The 23125-nt window shown below is 38.2% G+C and overlaps 1 protein-coding gene across 1 annotated transcript in view; it reads left to right on the top strand.

Moving 5' to 3' along the window:
- LOC150091735 (motile sperm domain-containing protein 2-like) overlaps window positions 1-23125 on the top strand; it is a 167708-nt gene that overhangs the window by 103660 nt on the left and 40923 nt on the right. The window contains exon 12 of the mRNA XM_090369523.1: window positions 13456-13547. Within this exon, the coding sequence (XP_090225649.1) occupies window positions 13456-13547 (92 nt within the window). The remainder of the gene's footprint in view (window positions 1-13455; window positions 13548-23125) is intronic.

Here is a 23125-nt window from a genome sequence, read left to right as displayed (position 1 = left end):
TTGGCTAGATCAGTTCTAGCCAAGTGATGCATTGGAGAATCACCCCCTTCGGTTCTCCCACAAGCCACAGCACTCTTGTTACGTTGTGCTTCCTGCTTTGCTGCTCTAGTCTGGGTCATTATTCCGTTAAAGTATAATTTAATTAATAATGAAATTTAATAAATTTTACTGATTAATTGATAATACTATACTAATCTAACAGATTTCTAATACAGTGCTACGTATTTTGCTATTTCCTGAAAATTACAATCTACAGAAGTTCAAGTCCAATATCAACAAATATCTTCTTTTGTCTTCTCAACCTCCAACCCAAGCACGGTACTAAGTACTATAGGTTCTAATACCTCTCATGTTTGGGGTTCTCATAAAAAAAAAAACATGATTATTAAATATAAGGGACAAGGGACAAGGTATTCTTGTATTGATTGCGGCCTCCAGGGTTACCCCTATATACCGCTGTAGCATCTGTAGGTTATTTATAGCCGGCAAGTGTGTGTAAGTGTGTGTGTGTGTAAGTATATATGTGTGTTGTGATGGTTGTTGTTTGCCGGCCCTGGAGTCTTAGCAGCCGGGAGGCAGGGAGCAAGCTACCTGCGTCCCGACTCCCGTCCCTAGCCACGTGGAGGCGCTCCAGGAACTATCTAAATTACACTTAGTGGGATTCCAACAAGTGGAATCCCGGTTATAGTAAATAATGAATAGGGAGGATAAAGTAGGAGAAAAGAAAGTAGAAGAAGAAATGAGAGCAAAACACTCTCTCAGGAAAAGAAGAAACAGGAAAGAGGAAAACACTAGTTGGAAAATCTAACAAGCGAGAGAGCTTGAAGAGGTAAAAGTTTGAAGCCTGAAGGCTTGTACATTTGAAAGAAAGATTCCCCAAGCCGGGAAGGAAGCCCAACTTGCACCGACAAGGGGAAAAAGAAAAGTCTCAAGGAAAGAACATAGGTAATGTACAAGTGGCTATTAGATAGCCACTTAAAAAAAAAAAGAATAAATTAAGATAAATAATAAATACTTATGTCACCGATATGAAACATAGCAGTAAACATATTAACAAATTACACTGCATAAGCAGAGAGTAAAATATACAATATTTACAAAGTAATTAAAATCTTGGCTGAAAATTAGTCAACCAAGAAATTAACAGAAATAGTCATCCAGAAGAAATGTAGAAACATATATACAAAACACAAAGAGACAAACAGCACTCACCCAAGGCAAATATATGCCAAAGGCAAAACCAATAGATACTGTACAAATAAATTAGTTAACCGAATCAAAAGCAATTCTAAATTTAAATCTAAGTATAACAGATCAAAATAATAAGTTAAGTATTAAACAATAATTAATTAATATGCAGAGAAGATGTCTCTGCACAAGTAATCTAATCTATAAACATATGTACATAACCAGCAAGTGCAAAGCTGCTACCACAAGCTGCGAAAAACAAAACTTGTTTCAAATAACAAGACACGTAGAATTAACAATAATGCATAGGTAAGCATTAAAAAAAAAAAAAAAAAAAAAAAAAAAGGATGTCAATTGCCAACAAAGCAATTGGATCTGAGAGGGCGGGGAGAGGTCCATCCCACCCCTCAGAACCAAAACCCATTTACAACAAAAAATGCTAGACTAAGAACTATATGGTACTAGCAAAAACCCAACTGATTGCAGCTGCAATCAGGCAGGAAAGAAAAATACAACAAATAATCAGCCCCGCAGGAAAACAAAATTAAATCAAAACACAAGCAGCAAGAAAAGCAGCCAGCAGTAAGACAGGCTAGAGAGGAAAATCATCTCACTCAACCAGAACAGCCAACTGAAGGTTGGATCTGAGGGAGCAGGGAGAGGTCCATCCCACTCCTCAGAGCCAAACAGACAACGCAAGAAGAGAAAAACTGTCTCTTCAACATAATAATGAGCTAACTACACAAGTAATGTACAATATAAACATTTAAGATTAACTGCTGATTTAAAACACAATAAAATCAGTTACTCTCAATTCTGAGAGCAAACAACAAATCAAACAAAAGCACCATGATATTAACAAGATAATTACAGTATTTACAAAATACATACAATTTAACACAGAAAATCATTTCAGGCAACCCGGACAGAGTTCAAAGTGGGAGAGGGGAGGTCCATCTCTCCCACTCGGCCAGGCAAAAACCTGAAACAAGTCTCCAGAAAAAGACGCAAAAACTCTGCGTCCAAAACACAAGACAATTTAATATAAGATAGCATATTAATGAGCATTTCATAAAATTTTCCATTTTGATCTCTGACTGGGGGAATTTCTAAGTCTTCTTCAATCAGGATTAGCCACTCTTAGGTGGAGAGTAGGGATTTAAACTTAAATCCCACTTTTAAACTTTTTTTAGGGTAAAATTCCTAAAAAAAAGTAAAAAAAAATTTTTTTTTTTTTTTTTTTAAGCGTAAGCCTTATAGGTTAGCCCCATTGGTCCTGGATTTGTTAAAATATTTTGTTGCAGTATAATTTTAGATTATAACTGGAGAAAATTTTTAATAAACTTATTAAAATTTAAAGTAATTAACATTTTAAAATTTTTATTTAGCTATAAAATGGAGCCAGAAGAAAATAAAAATAAAAAAATTGCATGTGTACAAGGTACGCATGAGAGATGTTTTGTGTGTAAACATCTTTGATGACAGCTACTCAATTTCAAACAGCTAGAACGGAAACCATGAACGATATAATTTATGCTCATGCCCGCTACTTACTCTACCGAATCAACGTTTGGAAGAGGTTAAGCCAATAGCCAGGCACCTCCGTAGCCAGGTGTAGATTAGACCGGGGTTCGAACTCATGACCACCAAATACGGAGGAAGCGGAAAGGTCAAAATGCAATGTTGAGATTGCATTTTGAATTTCAAATATTATATTTGGTTTTGGAGGCTGTACCAAAAAAAAAAAAAAAAAAAAAAAAAAGAGAGAGAGAGAGACAGATTTGGGTATGACCATCACATATCCCCGGAGCAATATAGGCTTAGTTGCTAATGCTCCTAAAAACCAAACAACAAGCCTAAATTACCCATTTGATTGTAGCCATTTGTTGAATAGTATGATTGCAACAATACAAGTATTTTTATTGTTACAATCATACTATCATGTTACTCTGTCATGCTTTGTTGCAAATTACACATGCAGCGCTACGAGATCTGCAAGAAACGACAGTATCCACGCATAATACGTTATCAAAACTATGACTTGGCTCAGGATCTCAACGAGTACAAGCGCAAGATGGTAACGCTGCACATTCCATTTTGCAACGAGGAAACAGAGATACTGTCAGAGATGAAATATGTCAAGTCTACAACTACAATAAAAAGCTCTTACTAGATCATAAATTGTATGAATTGGACTTGGATATTCGCAAAACGACTGAAATATGTAAGATGATGTGTCAAGACAACGACAGCGTTGACCGTGACGAAGCATGCAGTAGTGACTTCGAAAAGAAGACCCTCCCCCTTTCGAAACTTTTACAATCATCCAAACAACGAGATGAATGAGAATCTAAAACTTGCCACACTCAACCGACTCAGTGCAATTGCAAAGAAACACAAAAACTTGATGACCAACAAGGACTTCTGCAACTTAATGAGAATGACCAATGACAAGCAAAAGATTCTACTCATATGTGTAATTTGGAGTCTGTTATCTCCCAATCATGAACCAATTCAAATATTTTTGATCAGCCCAGCTGGTTGTAGAAAAACGTTTATGATTTGCCTCTTGATGGAAATATACAACCACTTCAGTAATACATGTGGGCACTGTTAAGGCCTACGTTACACCCCTCGACGTGGGCACCTGTACATGGTGAGGGGGACCTCACCCTGACCCCTGCTTCGACAAGACGGGAGGTCCCGGACCGGCCCGACTGGGATCAATCGGCGGGTGGTATTTTACTGCTAGGGTCAACTGTGTTCCAATAAGTCTCCCTCCCTATGGTCCCAGGACCATAGGGAGGGATAAAGACTTATTGGTAATGTGGGTATGGTGCTCCTAAGCGAACTCGGCGTCCCATTCGTGTACGCAGTACCTGCTAGTTCACGAGTGGGCGTCCCCTCGTAGGGCTCCGTGGTGGGTGAGGTACTTAGGCATCAGACACTTTCTCTTTGCTCTCATGAGTAATTTAAATCCCTCTTTTTCTGGGGCCCCAACAAGCCCCCCTACCTAATCGATCGTCGGAAGAAAGTGAGAGCAATTCTGCTAAAAGAGTTTTTTTGTTTTTATCATTGTTTTGTTCAGATTTTTTTTTTTTTTTTTTTTTTGGCTGCTGCAGCATAAGCCATAGGCTTTCTTGCACCATGCGGCCGTTACTAATACTAATACTAAAGAGCCAGAACTGAGGAGAAAACACCATCTGTGACACCGCTTTTCCTCATTCTCCATTCCACCGGAGAGCAGTCAATAGGGAAAATGTCACCTTTCTTTATCCAGAAAGGATTAGAAGGGATGGCAGGTTCACCCAAATCCGTAAAACGGCTGTGTTCTGGAGATATTCTAATTGAAGCATCGAACACAAATCAAGCAGAAAAAATTTTGAAAGCCCCATCTATAGGGGGAATACTCATTATTGTAACCCCTCACAAAACTTTGAACTCTTCACGAGGTGTCATATCAGAGTGGGATCTTCTTCATGTTTCTGAAGAAGAGATCTGCTCTGAATTAAAAGAACAAGGAGTAACAGCTGTCAAACGAATATCCATGCGTAAGGATGGGAATCTCGTCCCTACCCGAGTTCTCATCCTAACATTCAACATCCCAAGGCCTCCAAGTTCCATCAAGGCAGGGTACTTAAACTGCCCAGTGAGGATTTACGTTCCAAACCCACTGAGGTGTTTTAAATGTCAAAAGTACAGCCACTCACAAACAGCTTGTCGTGGTAACCCTGCCTGTGCTCGATGTTGGTGCTAAAGATCACGAGAGCAAGGAATGTATAGCTCCTAAGCCTAACTGTATTAACTGCCAAGGAGAGCACCGTGCATACTCTCGAGCATGCCAGCGGTGGAAGGACGAAAAGGAGATACAAAAGTTAAAAACGGAGCTTAACATCTCCTACCCAGAGGCTAGAAAACGCATACAACCAATAAATAGCGGGAAGGTTTCATATGCTCAGAAGGTTTCTGCGAAGTGCACTATCGGTACACAAACAGAGATGACTGTACCACCAAGAGAGTCATTCATGCCGATTGCATGCTATTTATTAAGTTCACAAAAGCCCACCAAAAAAATGCAGTCAGCTGTTACCCCTATATCTGTACCTCCTAGTGCTCCCCAAGTGGTAAAAAAGAGCAACCAATAATAACAAACAATGGATGTAGAGAACAAGGAGGTAACGGACGAATCAGTCTTGGAACTCTTCGTGGAGGAGGAAATGGACACCGGACAGCGTCCATACTTCCCCAAAAGAGATAAACCCAAGACTGATAAAAGTAAGCCCTCAGCAACTCGGAAGCCGCCTGATGGACCCACCAAGCCAAAATAATGGCTAAATTTCTACAGTGGAATTGTCATGGATTCCGGCGAAATACTGATGACATCAAGGCCCTCCTGCAAAAGCACGAGCCAGTTTGCTTTTGCTTGCAGGAGGCTTATCTAAAAGCAAATGATGATCCCACCATGCATAACATCACAATTTTTCGAAAGGATAGAATTGTGGACGGTCCTGCTCATGGAGGAGTGGCTATCCTTGTGGGCAACCAGACTCCAGTTCAGCCCTTGCTAGTTACAACCAGCATAGAGACTGTTGCAATTCGCCTTTCAGTGGGATCTTTATTAACTGTGTGCTCTATTTATTTGCCACCTGGGACTGACATCTCCCAGGAAGACCTTGATGATCTTGTAACGCAGTTGCCTCCCCCTTTCTTACTTCTCGGGGATTTTAATGGACATAACATCCTGTGGGGTAGTGCTAACATCAATGGAAGGGGACGAGTCATAGAGCGTATGCTAAATGACAATGACCTTTCCCTTCTAAATATTGGAACAAATACCTTCTTCCACATGCCTACCCGTACTTTTTCTGCCATTGATCTCTCTATCTGCTCCCCTTCTCTACTCTCTTCACTCACTTGGGAAGTGGAGGAGAATCCATACAGAAGTGATCACTTCCCTGTGATAACCTCGTTACACAGTGGGAGACCATGTCTTCCCTTCAGGTTACCACGGTGGAAGATTGATCAGGCTGACTGGACTGCCTTCCAACATCAGGCAAATTTTGACCTCAGTACGGTCAGTCAGGAGCCGATCAATGATGCAGTAACGTACATCACAGAAATTATCGTCCAAGCAGCTGCGAATGCTGTCCCAAAAACATCTACCCGGTTTCCACCATTTCCCAAACCTTGGTGGAATTCACAATGCACAGCAGCCAAAAAGGCACAAAAAAAGCGTGGGGGATATTCCGCCAATATCCTACCATGACCAACCTTATAGCCTATAAACGCGCACGAGCCAAAGCACGCTATATCCGCTAACAGAGTCAAAAGGAATCGTGGATCCGTTTTACCACATCTATTAACCAGTCTACCAACTCTAAGGTAGTCTGGGATAAAATCCGGAAAATGAAGGGAAAATATACATCCCACCCTTCTTCAATCCTAGATTATAATGGATGCACTATTGCAGATCCAACTGCAATAGCCAATTCTCTTGGGGAAACATTCTCTAACATCTCTGCAACATCATCGTATTCCCCAGAGTTCCTGGTCCTGAAAAATAAAATCGAAAAACAGGCACTTCATTTTAAGTCTAAGAGCCTTTATTCCTACAACGAGGCATTCACTATACAGGAACTGAAAAGAGCCCTCGCTCTTTCCAAAGCAAGTGCTGTTGAACCAGATGGCATCCATTATGAAATGATTAAGCATCTTTCACCAAAATCTATGGATTGTCTGCTCCTTCTGTATAACAGAATCTTTATTGAAGGGCAGTTTCCGGATTCCTGGTGCAAGGCAACCGTTCTTGCCTTTGCTAAGCCAGGAAAGGATCCAAAAGTCACTAGAAATTATCGTCCTATTGCTCTGACTAGCTGTTTGTGCAAAATCCTGCAGAGAATGGTTAATTCTCATTTAATCTGGTATTTAGAATCAAATAACCTTCTCTCCAACATCCAGTGCAGCTTCCGAAGGAACCGGTCCACTTTGGACGATCTTATTAGATTGGAAACATCCATCTGGAATGATTTCCTAAAACGCGAACACTTGGTGTCAGTGTTCTTTGACATGGAGAAAGTGTATGACACAACTTGGAGATTTGGCATCTTAAAAGATCTGCATAGCCTTGGTCTTAGGGGGCAACTGCCCATTTTTATTAAAAACTTTTTAGCCAATCGATGTTTCCAAGTTCGTGTGGAATCTTCACTCTCTCGTTCCTTTAGCCAAGAGGAGGGAGTACCACAAGGATCAGTATTAAGTGTCACTCTTTTCGCCATTAAAATAAATTCCATCACAGAACAACTTCCTCCAACTGTAAACTGTGCCCTCTATGTTGATGACTTTAGCATATTTTGTCAGTCATGCAACATGAGGGTTATTGAAAGACAACTGCAGAAAGCCATTGATCGTCTCAATTCCTGGGCACCTGCTAATGGCTTCAGGTTCTCGCCGGAAAAGACTGTTTGCGTACACTTTTGTCGAAAGCATAATCTTCATCCAGAACCTGAATTAAGGCTTGGACCAAATGCTATTCCAGTAGCAACGGACACAAAATTCTTGGGACTCGTATTTGATAAAAAAAAAAAAAAACTGACCTTTTTGAATCACATCCGTCAACTCCGCACAAAGTGCACACGAGGGCTTAATATTCTCCGCTCGCTCTCCTCTACATCTTGGGGAGCAGACCGATGCACCCTTATACGGCTTTACCATGCACTTGTGCGATCCAAATTAGATTATGGGTCCCAGGTATATTCCTCAGCCAGAGACAGTGTCCTTCGATGACTGGACCCTGTCCATCATAAGGCCCTCCGTATTGCTACTGGAGCATATCGCACATCTCCTGTCCAGAGCCTATACGTCGAAGCAAACGAACCACCGTTATCGCTTCGACGTAAGCAGTTGTCTTTAAAGTATGCTTTAAAACTGAAATCCCTGCCAGACCATCCTACGTGGCTATTCATTTTTGAGCCACGATGGGAAAATTTGTACAATACCTGTAAGACTGCCAATCGACCTTTTGGTATTCGTCTCCAAGAGCTACTCAAAGAACTTAATATCAAGGTAGACAAGGTTGCTCCAACACCAAAACAACCCCTTCCACCCTGGCATGCTCATGTCCTGGCTTGTGACTTGTCCCTTCGAAATTTGGGAAAGTCGGACACTCCATCATCTGTCTACCTTCAGCTTTATTCAGCACACCGAGCTGAACATTCTGACTTCGCGCCAGTTTACACAGACGGTTCGAAGTCAGAATCATATGTGGGATCTGCTGCTGTCTTTACAGACACCACTACATCGGAGCAGATTCCCTCTGAATGCAGCATATTTACTGCAGAGCTGCACGCTATAGAGTTAGCCTTGGATCACATTAGTAAATGCCAATACCAACAGTTCATTTTATATTCCGACTCTCTCAGCGTGTTACAGGCTTTAATATCTGTGAGATATAACCCTTATCCGGTTCTGTCTAGCATTCAGCAGAAGATTCACTTCCTCCGTGAACGTGAATATGATATCCGCTTCTGCTGGATTCCTAGCCACGTTGGGATTAAGGGAAATGATTTGGCTGACACCGCAGCCAAATCAGCAAGTCCCAATAATAATCGCTGCCTGTCAGTCCCCTATACAGACTACAGGCAAATAATACACATGAAGATACACTCCCAATGGCAGGATTCATGGAATAGACAGACTGCTAATAAATTATATCATATAAAGCCTGTAATTGAACCGTGGCAGTCTAGTCTGCGCAGGAATCGTAAGGAGGAAGTTGTTCTTGCCCGGACCCGTATAGGACATAGTCATTTGACTGATTCGTTTTTGCTGAGGGCTGATGACCCTCCTATGTGTGAGTCCTGTGGCACAATTTTATCCATTAGACACATTTTAATTGATTGTCCAGATTTTAGTAATATACGTTTTACTGCTTTTAATCATCTGACTGAGCCGTATACACTCAGTCAGATTTTATCTGACAATGACCATGTGTCTGCTATTTTTAGCTTTTTGAAATCAGTAAACCATTTTACTCATATTTAAAAAATCTTTGTTAATATTACTTGTTTACTGATTTGTCTTTTACCGTTTATACTTGTTTTTTCTACTTTGACTTGGTGACCTAATTCGTTAGGCCACTAAAAATTTTATTTTTTAATGACCAGGTTTTGGCGCATTATAGCCCTAGTTGCTAATGCGCCAATAAAACCCAACAACAAACAAACAAACAAGCCTACATTACATGCACTTTAACTGGTAAGGCTGAAGCACATCCAAGATCACTGCCCTCAAAATATCCATTTCTATGGTTACCAAAAGGTTTCTGCCACGGGTGGAAATGGTTAGCCCAAAGCCACCTAAGTGGTATGCCCCGAATCGTAAACGTTTTTCCACCACCAGTTGGTTTATGCCAACTCTGTGCATATCCCATGATTATTTGCACAATTTCCTCTCCCAACTCCATTTTTATTTATGAAATGGAAATGATGTCATTTTCACATTGCAAAATCATGACAAAATTGATTTTACTACTGTCCGAAATTTAGTAGGCGCTGCCAAAGATGTTTACATATCAAAAATTCAGTTGGGTTAGAAAAACTAAGAATAAAAGAAGCAAAAACTTATTGATGCAAAAGTATAATAGAAATGTTTCAAAAAGGATCTGGTAACAATGAAAATAAAGCTGAAAGGCTCAAAGAGAGTGCTAAAGAACAAAATTGAAAAGAGAGCAGTTTGTTTGTCAGTGAGAAATTGAAGTAGAAATCAGAACAAAAATGAAATATGGGACAAGTGTGAGTGATTGGAAAATATTATATATTCTAAAGCAAGAGATGCGAAATTGTTCTCTTTCAATAATAAAGCAATAATAAAGAAGAAAATAAAACTAAAGTTCTTCAGGATAATGAAGATGAATGTTCCTGTTATAATAGCTTGTTTTTTTGTGTATTTGAGCAGAGTCTGTGATTATGTAAACATCCTGACCATGTTCAAAAGTAGCAGTTGGCTAGAGCACACTAGAACATTTATCGCTGCAAGTGCTGGCTAATGCATACATTTCTTTTACTAAAGCTGTGAGAACAGTTCAGTAAAAACATTGATGCATTCCAAAAATAAAAATACAGTGCATTCCGGTTAATTGGGGCACCGGTTAATCAGGGCAGCCGCTTATTTGGGGCAAATTATGAAGAACAGAAACAAAACAAATATTTAGCCTGAATTTGTTCCACTTATTTGGGCCAACTCGCCACTTAATTGGGGCAATGAAGGTCTTGATTGAACAATAAACTATATTTAGATGGCGTGCACAAACATCTAAATATAGTTTACTGAACAATAAACTAATTTAGATGGTTCGTAACAAAGAGATCATGCGGGCAGCAGCTGAATCAGTTATTGCGAAGTCGTGCTGTACAGTGGTTGTTTTACGTTTTTTCTGTGTCGTGGTAATCGGATTCTGAAGAAATTTTGCTTGCAGTTATTTACGATCACACTAGGTACATATGTATACATCTTGTGGATTAGAATAGATTAAAAACTGTACCAAACAGTGCACTGATTTTGGTTTTCCCCCCTCCCCTTTTTTTCAGTACATTTAAGACCCCTGTCAAGGTGCCACGTAAAGATTTGTCGCTTTCAGAAAAAAATCTCTATTCTTGACAAGATAAAGTCAACCTCCTAACATCAGTCATCGTCAGCTAGCAGAGATAATAAAGGTGCCAAAATCTACAATTTCACGACTGCTACAGCAACAAGAAAAACTTAGAGAGGAGTGAACATTGCGCGTGGATTTAAAGAAAACATCTCATAAGCGAAAGAGGGAAGGCAAAGATCCAGATGTCGAAGATGCTTTGAATCAATGGTTTTCCACTGTATCTAAACGAGGAGTGCGTGTAGGTGGCCTTATGCTAAAAACCAAGTCAGAAGAGTTGGCCAAAAAGCTAGGTCACTTAAATTTCAAAGCGACGGATGGTTGGTTGTCTCGATGTAAGTGTAGACATGACATTAGTTACAAAAAAGCACGTGGCAAGAAGGACAGTGCTGATGCTAAGAGTGTTGAGCAATGGAAATCTGAAAAACTGCCAGAGTTGCTTAAAAAAATTCTAGTGGAGGTGACATTTACAACGCCGATGAAACAGGTCTGTATTATCGTGCTACGCTGAATGGTTCCCTCAGCTATCAACACATAACACTGTCCGGTTCAAAGAAAGCAATGGATCGTGTAACAGTGTTGTGCTGCTCAAACATGTCAGGAAATGATAAACTCAAACTTTTGGTTATTGATAAGAGTGCCAAACCTTGTTGTTTCAAGGGAGGGACTTACAATAGGCAGTTTGCCAGTTTCGTATTATATTGAACCGGAATTTTTACCCTCTAACACCACATCCCTGATACAGCCTATGGACGCGGGAATTATAAAAAAATTTGAAGACCTATTATCGCAGAAAGCTGGTTAATCACATCCTTGAAGCAACTGAGGAAAATCTGCTGACATCATCTTCGAAATCAATAGAGATTAGTGCAAAAGTTTCAGTGTTAAAAGCTGTACAATTTATTGCCGATAGCTGGCGAGGAATAAGCAGCAAAACAATTCGGAATTGTTTTGCTAAATGTGGTTTCACGACTAATTGTGATTCAGATGCGATAAGCTGTACAGAAAATGAAATGGCTTTGGAACTACAACAGGTCCAAAATTGTGAAGAATTTTTAAAGATTGACGATAACCTTCAATGCCACGATGAAAATGAAGATTATGAGGAAACGATTATTGAACAAATTGTGGCAAAACACTCAGACACCAAAAGACCAAGAAAATGATGACGATGATATACCTAAGCGAGTGACTAACCAGGATGCCAGGAAATGTATCGCTGAATTGAGATGTTATTTCATGCAGGAAGGCAATGAAGGCAGTCCTTTATCAGCATTAGATACCTGCGCTGACTTTGTTCAATTGCAGTCCATAAAGAGAACATGTTAAGGTATACTTCATAATTTTTTCAAAGTAAGAACCCTTATGTAATGTGTAACCTTTGCTTGACACGGACATTATTCTGTACTATATTTTCATTTTACATATGTACATTATATGTACATAACGTACATTTTGTTTGCTTTTAGCTTTAGTTATTTTTAAATAAATGTTTGCACCAATATAACTTAATACAATGAGCTTTCTTTAAATACCACATTCCCTTTATTTTATTCATACCTTTTTGCCTCTGTTAGAATGTGCTTTTCAGCTCATTAAAATTTTGCTTAATTGGGGCAGCCACTTAATTGGGCCAAAGTGATCTGTCCCGATGTGTCCCAATTAACTGGAATCGACGTAGTTTTAAATGTCATAAGTATAACTAACATTTTGTTTTTATTATTATTTTTTTTTACACAAATGGATTTGGTTTTCTGTGGAAAAAAATAATAAAAATAAAGTTATAATTTTAAGTTCAGCCAATCATTAAATTCTGTTATTAAAAATATTTAGTTAATTTCTGTATATTAATTATACACTATATTAATCCTTAAAAGATAGTATATATGATATTGGAATCATTGTAAAATTATAGTGTTTTTACTTCATTTACCAGCTATAACATTTGCTGTTTTTATGTAATTTTCAACTTCTGTATTTATATTTCATTTTATTAACAGATGTTTATAATAGGAACACTAAACCTGACATGCAAGAAACTATAAATCTATGCAAAACAAGGCTTTGCAGAAGTGAACACCACAAATTCCTTACAAAAATTAGGTATATTATGTTCGCTTAATAACCTTAGAAGTGTTTTCGAAAAAAATATTTTTTTAAATTAACCATACTCATAATTCATCCTTTATGTAATTATTTAAATTTAAGCAGATGCATGCGATTAAATGCTTCTTAGGGTAGTTATTGCCACATTTACCATCTCTGTAGAGGTAAATGTGTGAAGAGGTTCATTGGACTCCTACCCCACATCCCACCTTTGAGGTGAAGTCTTGGAGATATTGGTGCCTGACATGGAGTGTGTAATTATTCTAATAAATAGCAGCAAACCAATCACCTCTAGTGTAAAACCTTCTGCTTTCCTGTATCAGAACTTCATGCATGTGCTGTGTGTTATACCATGCAACAGCAACCATTACTTCTGTTTTGCATTCAGTTTTGAATTGTACATGCTGACTGGTTTATAATTTTTTGGTCATCAAGTGTACATAATATAATTTTATTTTTGCTGAAGATTACTAAATAAATATGTCATGTTTGTGTTATAATTTTTTTTTGTTAAGGGACATCCTGTTAGCCCATCATGTATGAGAAACCAAAGACTGGGTGCAGGACTAATAGATAACTGTGTATTAGGAGGAATTTTAAGAATCAAGTAAGGATATTTTATTTTTAAAATAATTTTATTAACTTTTCTTTCTTTCCTTAATATTGTTTAAAACATGTTAATAGTTACTGTGGGCTTTGTTTTCTTTAGTGTGCAAAGCAAATTTTTTGAACTTGGAAATTGAAATACAGTGCAGCCACAATGTAACGTGCCTCTTCATACCACTGTTTGGGATATACTGCAGGTATGGTCACATCCCCCAAAAAGAATTATGAAAAAAAAGTAGAAATTCCATATAGGAAACTGTAAAAAGTGAATACCGTATATACTTGTGTCTGCTGTACATCCTACTACTGTATTTCCAAGAGGAAAAATTAGCTAAAAATTGGATGTATATTCACTTCAATATATGCAGTATTCAGTTGCAGAGTAATTTTTGTAAGCAATAGGACTCATCAGAGACTAATTACTGTACCCAGTTTCTCCCCTCAGCTAGAAATGCAGTAGAAGAGTATATCAGTGAAATGCTAATTACAAACTACCTGCAGAGGGGAAAGTGGCTACAGTTCAACAAGTGTGTACATTAGTTACACAGTAAATTTTTCTAAACAACAGCACATAACATCCTTTCTTCAACTAGAAGTTACACTTAGGATAGCAAAAACTGCTAAGGGCTAAACTAGATAAAAATACAATATACATGAACTGACAAATGATTTTTGGAGAAATCTTGTAACTTCACTTTGCCACTATGATAGACTGGACAGTTTGGTTTTGATTTAGTTTTCTCAAAACATGGTAAATTCTTGGGCATCAGAAATAAGTACATGGCAAAATTAGTAAATCAGTAGGACTGAAGTAATGGCCACCAAAATAAAAAATTATATTAGTTGAAGAAAAGTTAAAGATTATTGAAAGAGTTAATAGTGGCAAAACGAAATAGTATATTTTGTGAGTGTGGAATTCCAGATGGAACATTCCACTGTTGGATGAAAGAGGAAGAAAAATTGCATTCATTTATAGACTACAAAGAAGATATAGCAGGTCTCCAAAGAAAAAGCTATACTTTGTGTAAACAATGATGTGGATCCATGCTTATACAAGCGGTTTCTACAGAAGCATAGTGAGAGAGTACCGATAAATGGGATGATTTTTAAAGTACTTAAATTTCATAAGCTACTTGGTGGAGATGACGACACATTTAAAGCATCCAGGGTCGATTTTTTTCAGCCAACCAGGCTAGCCAGGTGGGTAAAGTGCCTACCTGGCAACCCAAAGGTCGCGGGTTTGAATCCCGCCTCGGGCTTGGATCAAAGTACTGCAAAAACCTTGGGAGGTCCATTGTGGCCACAGAAGCTGATGCACCAACAACTACCAAAAAAAAAAAAAAAAAGGGGGGATGGATTTGGAGAAGGAAAGCATGGGATATCTCAGGTTAGTCTTGTAGGCAAATCTGCATTTGCTGACAGCAGCAGAAGCAGTTCCTGTATTTCTGTGTAATGTGATTCAAGATAATGAATTCAGACAATAGTTGTACAACCGTGACAAAACGGTGCTGAACTATAAACTTCTTCCTAACTAGTCAGTTTATTGAAAAGGTATGAAAACTAACAATGAGAGAATTACTGTTATTACTGTGCACAAACAAGACTGGAAATCGCAAGCTAAAAACCCTTGTAAATTGGTAAAAGTCAAAGCACATCAGCATAATCTCTACCTGTGATTTATAAAAAAATAGCCCCAATGGTTGGATGACGAGTGATTTTTTGCTTCATAGTTTGAAAGTGAGTTGTATCATTGGTGAGATGCCACTTGCTTTCCAAAAAAACTGAAGAAAAGGCTCTGTTACTATTGGATTGCTACCCAGCTCATTCTTCATGTGATATCCTGAAATCGAAAGATGGCAAGATCAGAGTCATGTTTCTGCAAAAGAACACAGCTTCACTATAAACTTCTGCCCATTGATCAAGGCATTATTCAAACCTTCAAGGCCTGCTATTGTGGTGAGCTACTTGCTTGTGTTGTGAACTCAGAAGTTCTAAAATTTCTGAAAATGTTAACACTGAAAGACATTGCATACAATATTGGATTAGTGTGGGAAAAAGCAAGCTCAATAGCAATTGAAAATGGCTGGAAAAATGTATTAGAAAAGACAAGATCACTAATAATAACCTTGAATTAGCAGCATTTTCAGAACAAGAAGCAAAGGCTGCTTGTAACATACTTGGTGGCAGTCTTATGGTAATAGTATTTGCCATATAGTACAAAAGCCTGTGCCATATAGCCACAGGCTTTTTCTGCACTGGCAAAAAAAAAAAAAAAAAAAACCCAACCAAGTAGGTAAGAAAACACAAATTATATGCCCTCCTCACACAAGTAAATATCCACTTGACCTTTGAATTTATTCGAACTGTCAGCATCTCAACTACATGCAGAGCAACTTGTTCCAGCTATCAATGACTTGCTAGCTAAAAGAAAACTCTACAATATAATCTAAACCTCGATCTCTGTAATTTGTATTTATGACACCTGGTTCTGGAATTCTTTAGAACAGTGAATTCCACCTTCATTCATTTTACTACTCCCTCTCAGAGCCTTATAAACCCCAATCAGGTCACTTCTGAGGTGCTTGGTTGCCAAGCTCTATAGCTCACATATTCAGTCTTTCCTCACATAGCTGTCCTTTTGGACCCTTTCAAGAATCTAAATGTCTTTTTTCAGATGAGATTGCCATAATTTAACACAGCATTCCAAATGTGGTCCTACAATTGCCTTATGCAGTGGGATTATGACCTCTATATCTCTACAGGATAATGTTCGATAAATCATCGATCAGGGGCGTCTTTTTTTTTTCAAATGAGGTCTTCATACTTTCACTTTATTCCAAATGTGGTCTTATAATTGCCTTAGTCTTGGAACAAATGACCTGGCTGCTTGGATTGAGGTGGATGAGCAAGGAAGAAATCGCTGCCTCTGTGAATAGTGGGAAGTCAATTGACAAACAGAAGGCCAGTGATATAGGAAGTGACTCAGAAGATAATGTGGATGACTTGTGTAAGGAGAAATCACCAGAAATTAAAAAAAGTGCTTGAAAACATTAATGATGTGATGGTGTAGTTAGAATAGTAATAATAGTGGCATGTGATGCAAGAAAGCATGTGTATGAGCTTATGCAGCATCAGCCAAAAAAAAATAAAAAATAAAAAAATCACACCATTACCTCCAAATGCCTGTCCAGTTCCTCCTTAAATTTATTCAACCTATCAACTTCCACAATGACAGATGGAAGTTTGTTCCAGCAATTAACCACCCGCTGGCTAAAGGCAAATTTCCGCACATCTATTCTACATCTGTCTTTTCTTAATTTGAAGTTATGCCCCCTAAGGTTCGTAATCTGAACAAGTGGAAGGATCCCATCAGAATTCAGCATGCTCAACCCATTCAAGGCCTTATACACCTCAATCAGATCACCGCGCAGGTGCCTAGTCTCCAGCCACTGCAATTTGCAGAATTTAAGCCTCTCTTGGTAAGAGGATCCCTTCATTCCCCTCACCAATCTTGTTGCCCTTCTCTGTACACGCTCAAGTAAATCTACATCCTTCCTAAAATGAGGCCTCCAGACCTGTATGCAGTACTCAAGGCGTGGCCTGACCATTGCCTTATACAGAGGGATAATCACCTCCTTTTCCCTGCTAGCAAAATTCCTATATATTATTGACAAAACCCCATGACCTGCCCTGGCAGCCTGTCTGCGTTGCTCAGAAAACTTCATATCTGCCTGCACAATTACTCCCAGGTCTTTTTTTCATTTTCTACCACCTTAAGTGTAGTACCACACAGTTGGTACGTTTCTCTGGAGTTACTTTTACCCATATGCAGTACTTTGCATTTGTTAAGGTTAAACTTCAGCTGCCACTTCTTAGTCCATCTGATCAAATTATCTAGATCCTGTTGCAGTAGCACACTGCCATTACTGTCATTATGCAGAATGTCAGAGTTATAGTGAACATCTTCATTTATTGCATCTGACCACTATTAAGAATTATGTACTAAATAGTTCATTAAATCATTAAATAGTTCATTAAATGATTTAATGAACTATTTAGGTTGCTTCCTTGCATCATATGCCTCTACTAATGCTAATATTAGTGTATTGCTCCACAATAGAAATAAATATGAGTCACTTCCAGTAGCTCACTCTATGTATTTGAGAGTTTTTTTCCTGGCACAGTATAACCACAGTCGTTTTTGTGCCAGTAAAATCCAAATCAAATCAAAATCAAGCATTTGAAAGAAACATATGAAAACTTGAAGAAGTTGTTGATAAATATTAAGTATGAAGAACACAGTTGGTCTGTGCTGATGCTGACTTTAAAGTGATAGACATATTGTTTGGAAAGCAATCTGGCTATACAAAAATGCCTTGCTCTTTGTGTGAATGGGATATTTGAGCAAGGAGTAAGCATTGGGATGTCAATGTCTGGCCAGAGAAGCAGTTTGTTGCCTGGGCCAAAGAATTTACCAAAGGAATCTGCATAACTCCTTGGTTCTAGACTTAAGTCAAAAAATCTTTTAGCATATGGGATGTAATATAGTTACATCCCATATGCTAAAAGATTATAGTTCATGAACCACTGGTAGACCCAAAACTGTCCTTCCACCCTTGCACATCAAACTGGGTTTGATGAAACAGCTTGTAAAAGCTTTACTTCAGGAAGGGTGCAACTACCTTTGCACTAAATTCTTATTAATCAAGAGAAGCTAAAATAAGGTATTTTTGCTGGACTGTAAATTTGCAAACTGATGAGGGACTGAGATTTTGAGGGAACTATGAATAAAAGAGAAAAATAGGCATGGATTAGCACCAGATCTGCTGTTGAGAACTTAGGGAACAACAAGGATCCAGATTACAAGAATATAGTTGAAAATACGTTGGCATACTTCAAGAAACAAGCTGGGCTGTAACGCGAGTGTCAAGGTACATTTTTTTATACTCCCAGATTGACTGCTTCTAGAAAACCTAGGAAGTGTTAGTGAAGAACAGGATGAGAGGTTTCACCAGGACATCAAAGATATGGAGATGAGGTACGGAGGTGGAATGTCAACATGTTGGCTGACTGTTACCAGATGCTGAAGAGGGACTGTAAAGTAGAAGGATCTACAAGAAAATCAAAGAAATGAAATGACCCATTGTAGATCAGTTTTTAAAATGAGAGTTGAGTGTTTAGTGGAAGTTTTACCACACGGCCCTTTTTTAATAGTGTGTTCAACATGTATTTAAATATAAGTCTTACTCCCCTGCTACCCAGGACAAGGAAAGAAATTTGCCAGACTGGCCCAAAAGTACACTACTATATTTCAAAGCACGAGGGCATACTATCATATTTTTTATTTTAGTTTCATAAATCAGTTCTAAAGTATTGTCACTATCATACTGAAAGTCAAAATATGGTGGCCATAGTTGCCGATGTGCCTAATAAATCCCTAAACAAATGAACAGTCAATTTAATAATGTATTTTTCATACACAGTTAACTATATATTGAATTCGGAGGGAAAAAAAATCTACTAGCATTAAATGCCCATGTTAGAACATTAATATTTAATAACAATATTAATAGCTTTCTTCTATAAACTTAGGTTTTTGAAAACATAAGGAGATTTGATTTCAGGTTATGAATGAATTCATTAGCATTAGTAAAGGCATGATGCAAGAAAGCAAGTTTATATAGCATCAGTCAAAAAACAAAAAAAAACTCTTCTCATTTCACCCATCCACTCACTCCAAATTTTTGTCTAGTTCTGCCTTGAATCTATTTAAGCTATCAACTTCTACAACAACAGATGGAAGTTTATTCTGGCAATCAACTACCCGCTGGCTAAAGGCAAATTTCTGCACATCTATCCTACAACTGCCTTTCCTCAATTTGAATTTATGCCCTCTCAGGCGATTCTGAGCAAGAGGAAGAATCCCCAGCATTGAGCATGCTCAAACCATTCAAGGCCTTGTACACCTCAGTCAGATCACCTCAGAGGTGCTTAGTCTCCAGACAATGTAATTCGCAAAACTTAAGCCTTTCTTGGTAAGAGCAACCCTTTGTTCCTTTCACTAATCTTGTTGCCCTTCTCTCTACTCATTCCAGCAGCTCTACATCCTTCTTAAAATGAGGCCTCCAGACCGGTATACAGTACTCAAGGTGTGGCCTGACCATTGCCTTATGCAAGTGGATAATCACCTCCTTATCCCTGCTAGAAAAATTCTTGTATATCATTGACAAGATACCATGAGCTATTCTTGCAAGACTGTCTGCACTACTCAGAAAACTTCATATCAGCCTGCAGACGCCTCCATAGCCAGGTGGGCAGGAGCAGCAGGGCGTAGCACATGCTTCTTGATTAGACCTGGGTTCGAGATCGTGACCACCAAATACGGAGGATGTGGAAAGGTCAGGGAATGACCACCGCATATCTGCCTGCACAATTACCCCAGGTCCTTTTCACTGTCTACCACTGTCAGTGTACCACTGTTGATACGTTACTCTGGGGTTACTGCTTCCAATATGCAGTACTTTACATTTGTCAATGTTAAACTTCAGTTGCCACCTCTCAGCCCATCTGCTCAACTTTTCTAGATCCTGTTGCAGCAGCAGCAGCGTACTGTCATTAGTTTCATTAACAACCCTGCTGACCTTCATATTGTCTCCAAACTTGGACATTAAACCTGATATACCATCATCAATATCATTAATGAATGCAGAAAATAACAATTAGTAAATAAATAAGAGGAATTAACCTCAATATAGTACGTGGAACACTTCCGTATGATACCCTCCAGAAATTAAAACGGAAAAAACAAAAAAATCGACAACTTACCGGAACATTAAAGTAAAATATAAATAATTAAATAATCAATTTAACACAATTCAAAATCAATTTAAAACAATTAAAATTCAAATTAACGCAATTAAAAGAATCTAACGAAAATATTCAAAACGATTTTCCTTCCTGAAGCTGACAATGCTTTTCGACCGACTGTCGTGATCACAGGAACGAAAATTACCGAATCAGGCTAAACCTGCAACTTAAATAGTGATTATATGTCTTCGCGCATGCGCGTAAAGGTCCACGCATCGGAGATCAAATATGGCCGCCGAACATTAACAGAATTCTCATGTAATTTAATTTCAACGGTTTCTGCAATTAATAGTCGCGTATAATTACGTTGAACATTAAGTATTTTGGCCTCCTTAAATAAAAAAGTATGTTTTTCGTTAATGGCATGAAAGGCTAATTCTGACGCTGCTGAACGAGAAGCACGAACAGAGGCTTCGTGTTGATTAACACGGATATTAAGAGAAAACCGGGTCGAACCCTGGTAAGACGAGTCGCAATCACCGCAAGAAATGTTGTATACTAGATCATTGATTTGTGTTGCGAACGTGGAAAGAACCGAGCGATTGTTCAGTATAGTGTGTAACTTCCGTATGGGCCTAGCTATAATTTTAAATTCGGTATCTTTAAAGAATCTGTTAAGCTGTTTGTGCCACTGTTCAACATATGGGACAGAAATAAAGTATTTTTTGATATTTCTATTGTTGATTGGTGTAGTATTTTGTATCCTATCCTTAGCTTGTACCCTAATTCGATTTATTGTGTTAATGGGATAACCCCTGTTTAAGAATCTGCTAGTTAATATTTGTATTTCTGAGTCCAAAGCAGAATCCGTCGTTGAATATTTATAGGCATTTAGAAATTGATTAAAGATAATCGATCTTTTGTAGGTGAACGGGTGGTAGCTATTATAATGTAGAAGCATACCGGTGTTTGTGGGTTTTCGATAGATGCTAAATTGTATTTTGTTCGAGTCCCGGGTAAGCGTGAAATTTAGAAAGTTTAATGACTTTGTATCCGTATCTTCCCTTTCCAATGTAAATTTGAGTCTAGAATGAATATTATTAAACGAATGTAAAATGTCTTGGATAGTAGTACTATCGGTAATAACTAGAACATCGTCCAAATACCTCCCATAGTATGTGATACGGGGACGAAAAGGTGTCAAATGTATCTGTTCAATCGTTGAGAGATAGATCGCTGACATTAAGCCACTCAGGCTGAAACCCATTGGTAATCCAAAAATTTGTTTGTACACCTTGTCTCGAAAGGTGATGTAGTTAGCTTCAACTAACAGTTTAATTAAGTGAAAAATTTCCTTAATAGGCAGCTTCGTATAATTAATCGGTGTCGAGTTTTTATTTAACATATCCCAAATAATATCTAATGTGTATTCAACGTTTACATTCGTATATAATGAGGTAACATCTAATGAGAATAAATTGTCGTTGTCGCCGAGTCTACAGTCTTTCAGATTATTAAATAATGTATCGTAATTCTTAATCCCAAATTGTATAACCTGTCTAAAAGGTTTTATAATGTTATATACATGTGTGGCTAAGGTTGAAAATGCCGAGTTCCTGTAGGAAACAATAGGTCGAATCGGAAATCCAGGCTTGTGTAATTTTACCTGACCGAAAAGTGCAGGAATATTGTATGTTCTGGACTTCAATTCCTTCAACTGAACCATAGTAATGTAGTCGTTTTTACGATATGTGGTTAACGTTTTATTGTATTGATTTACCAAATTGGTAAACAGTGCCTGGTCCACTTCACGATAAGTGGAGGTATCAGACACAACTGAATCTAACTTATTAATATAATCATGTTTATCTAGTATTACCACTGTATCTCCTTTATCTGCCCTCTGTATAATAATGTCCTTATTTTCTCGAAGTTCTCGTAAAGCTGAACTTTCATGTGTATTCAATTTAGGAAGTCGCGTTTCTTTTATGTTATTCACTACTTGGTTAACTTGTTGAATAAATACATCTTTTTGTGGAACGCTACGAAGTCCAAATTCAATATCAATTACGCATTGTTTTTTTGGCAGCTTTCGAGGTGGTAAATTATAATTTAATCCTTTGGATAAAAGTGAAATCTGGTCCTGCGATAGTGTACACGAGGAAAGATTTGTAACCTGTTGATATGTCGGTTCGTTGGATACTGGGTGAGGGGGTGTTCGTGAACTAGCCGACATATTCTGAGGTAGTGCGTTATGTGTCTGTGGGGGGGATGTCACCCAACTCGTGTGAACTTGGTCGCAGGCTCGCGACAATGTGTTAGAATTCGCATAAACGTGTCTTGAACTATTCGATAATGTTTGCAACTTATTAACGTGTCTGTTTTTTATTTCTGAGGCTTGTGCTTCCCGTCGCAAATCTATGGAGGTCTTCAATACAGACCAATCATTCGGGTGTAGATAATTTTTTACTTTATCGCGAAGCTTCCTAACCTGGGAAAGGTATTTTTGTTTATTCGAATATCTAGATTTTAAGGCAAGCTTAATAATATTACGTGATGTCGCCAGTGTTAGTTGTTTTATGCCTGAAATTTTTTGATTTAAATTCACCCTGGCAAACTTCGGAACGATGTTGTTTTGAAGGCAATATTTTAGGAAAGAAATATGGTAATTTTGGGCCGAGTACTTTAGTGTAGATTTAATGTAATTTTGTACCAAGCCATTCAAAAAATCTCCCATAATTGTGTGTATCGATTGTATACTACTGGAGAGAC

This window comes from Mastigoproctus giganteus, chromosome 1 (genome assembly GCF_048544385.1).
Source record: "Mastigoproctus giganteus isolate SK-2022 chromosome 1, ASM4854438v1, whole genome shotgun sequence".
Classification (NCBI taxonomy): domain Eukaryota; kingdom Metazoa; phylum Arthropoda; class Arachnida; order Uropygi; family Thelyphonidae; genus Mastigoproctus; species Mastigoproctus giganteus.
This window is presented reverse-complemented; position numbering and strand designations above follow the sequence as displayed.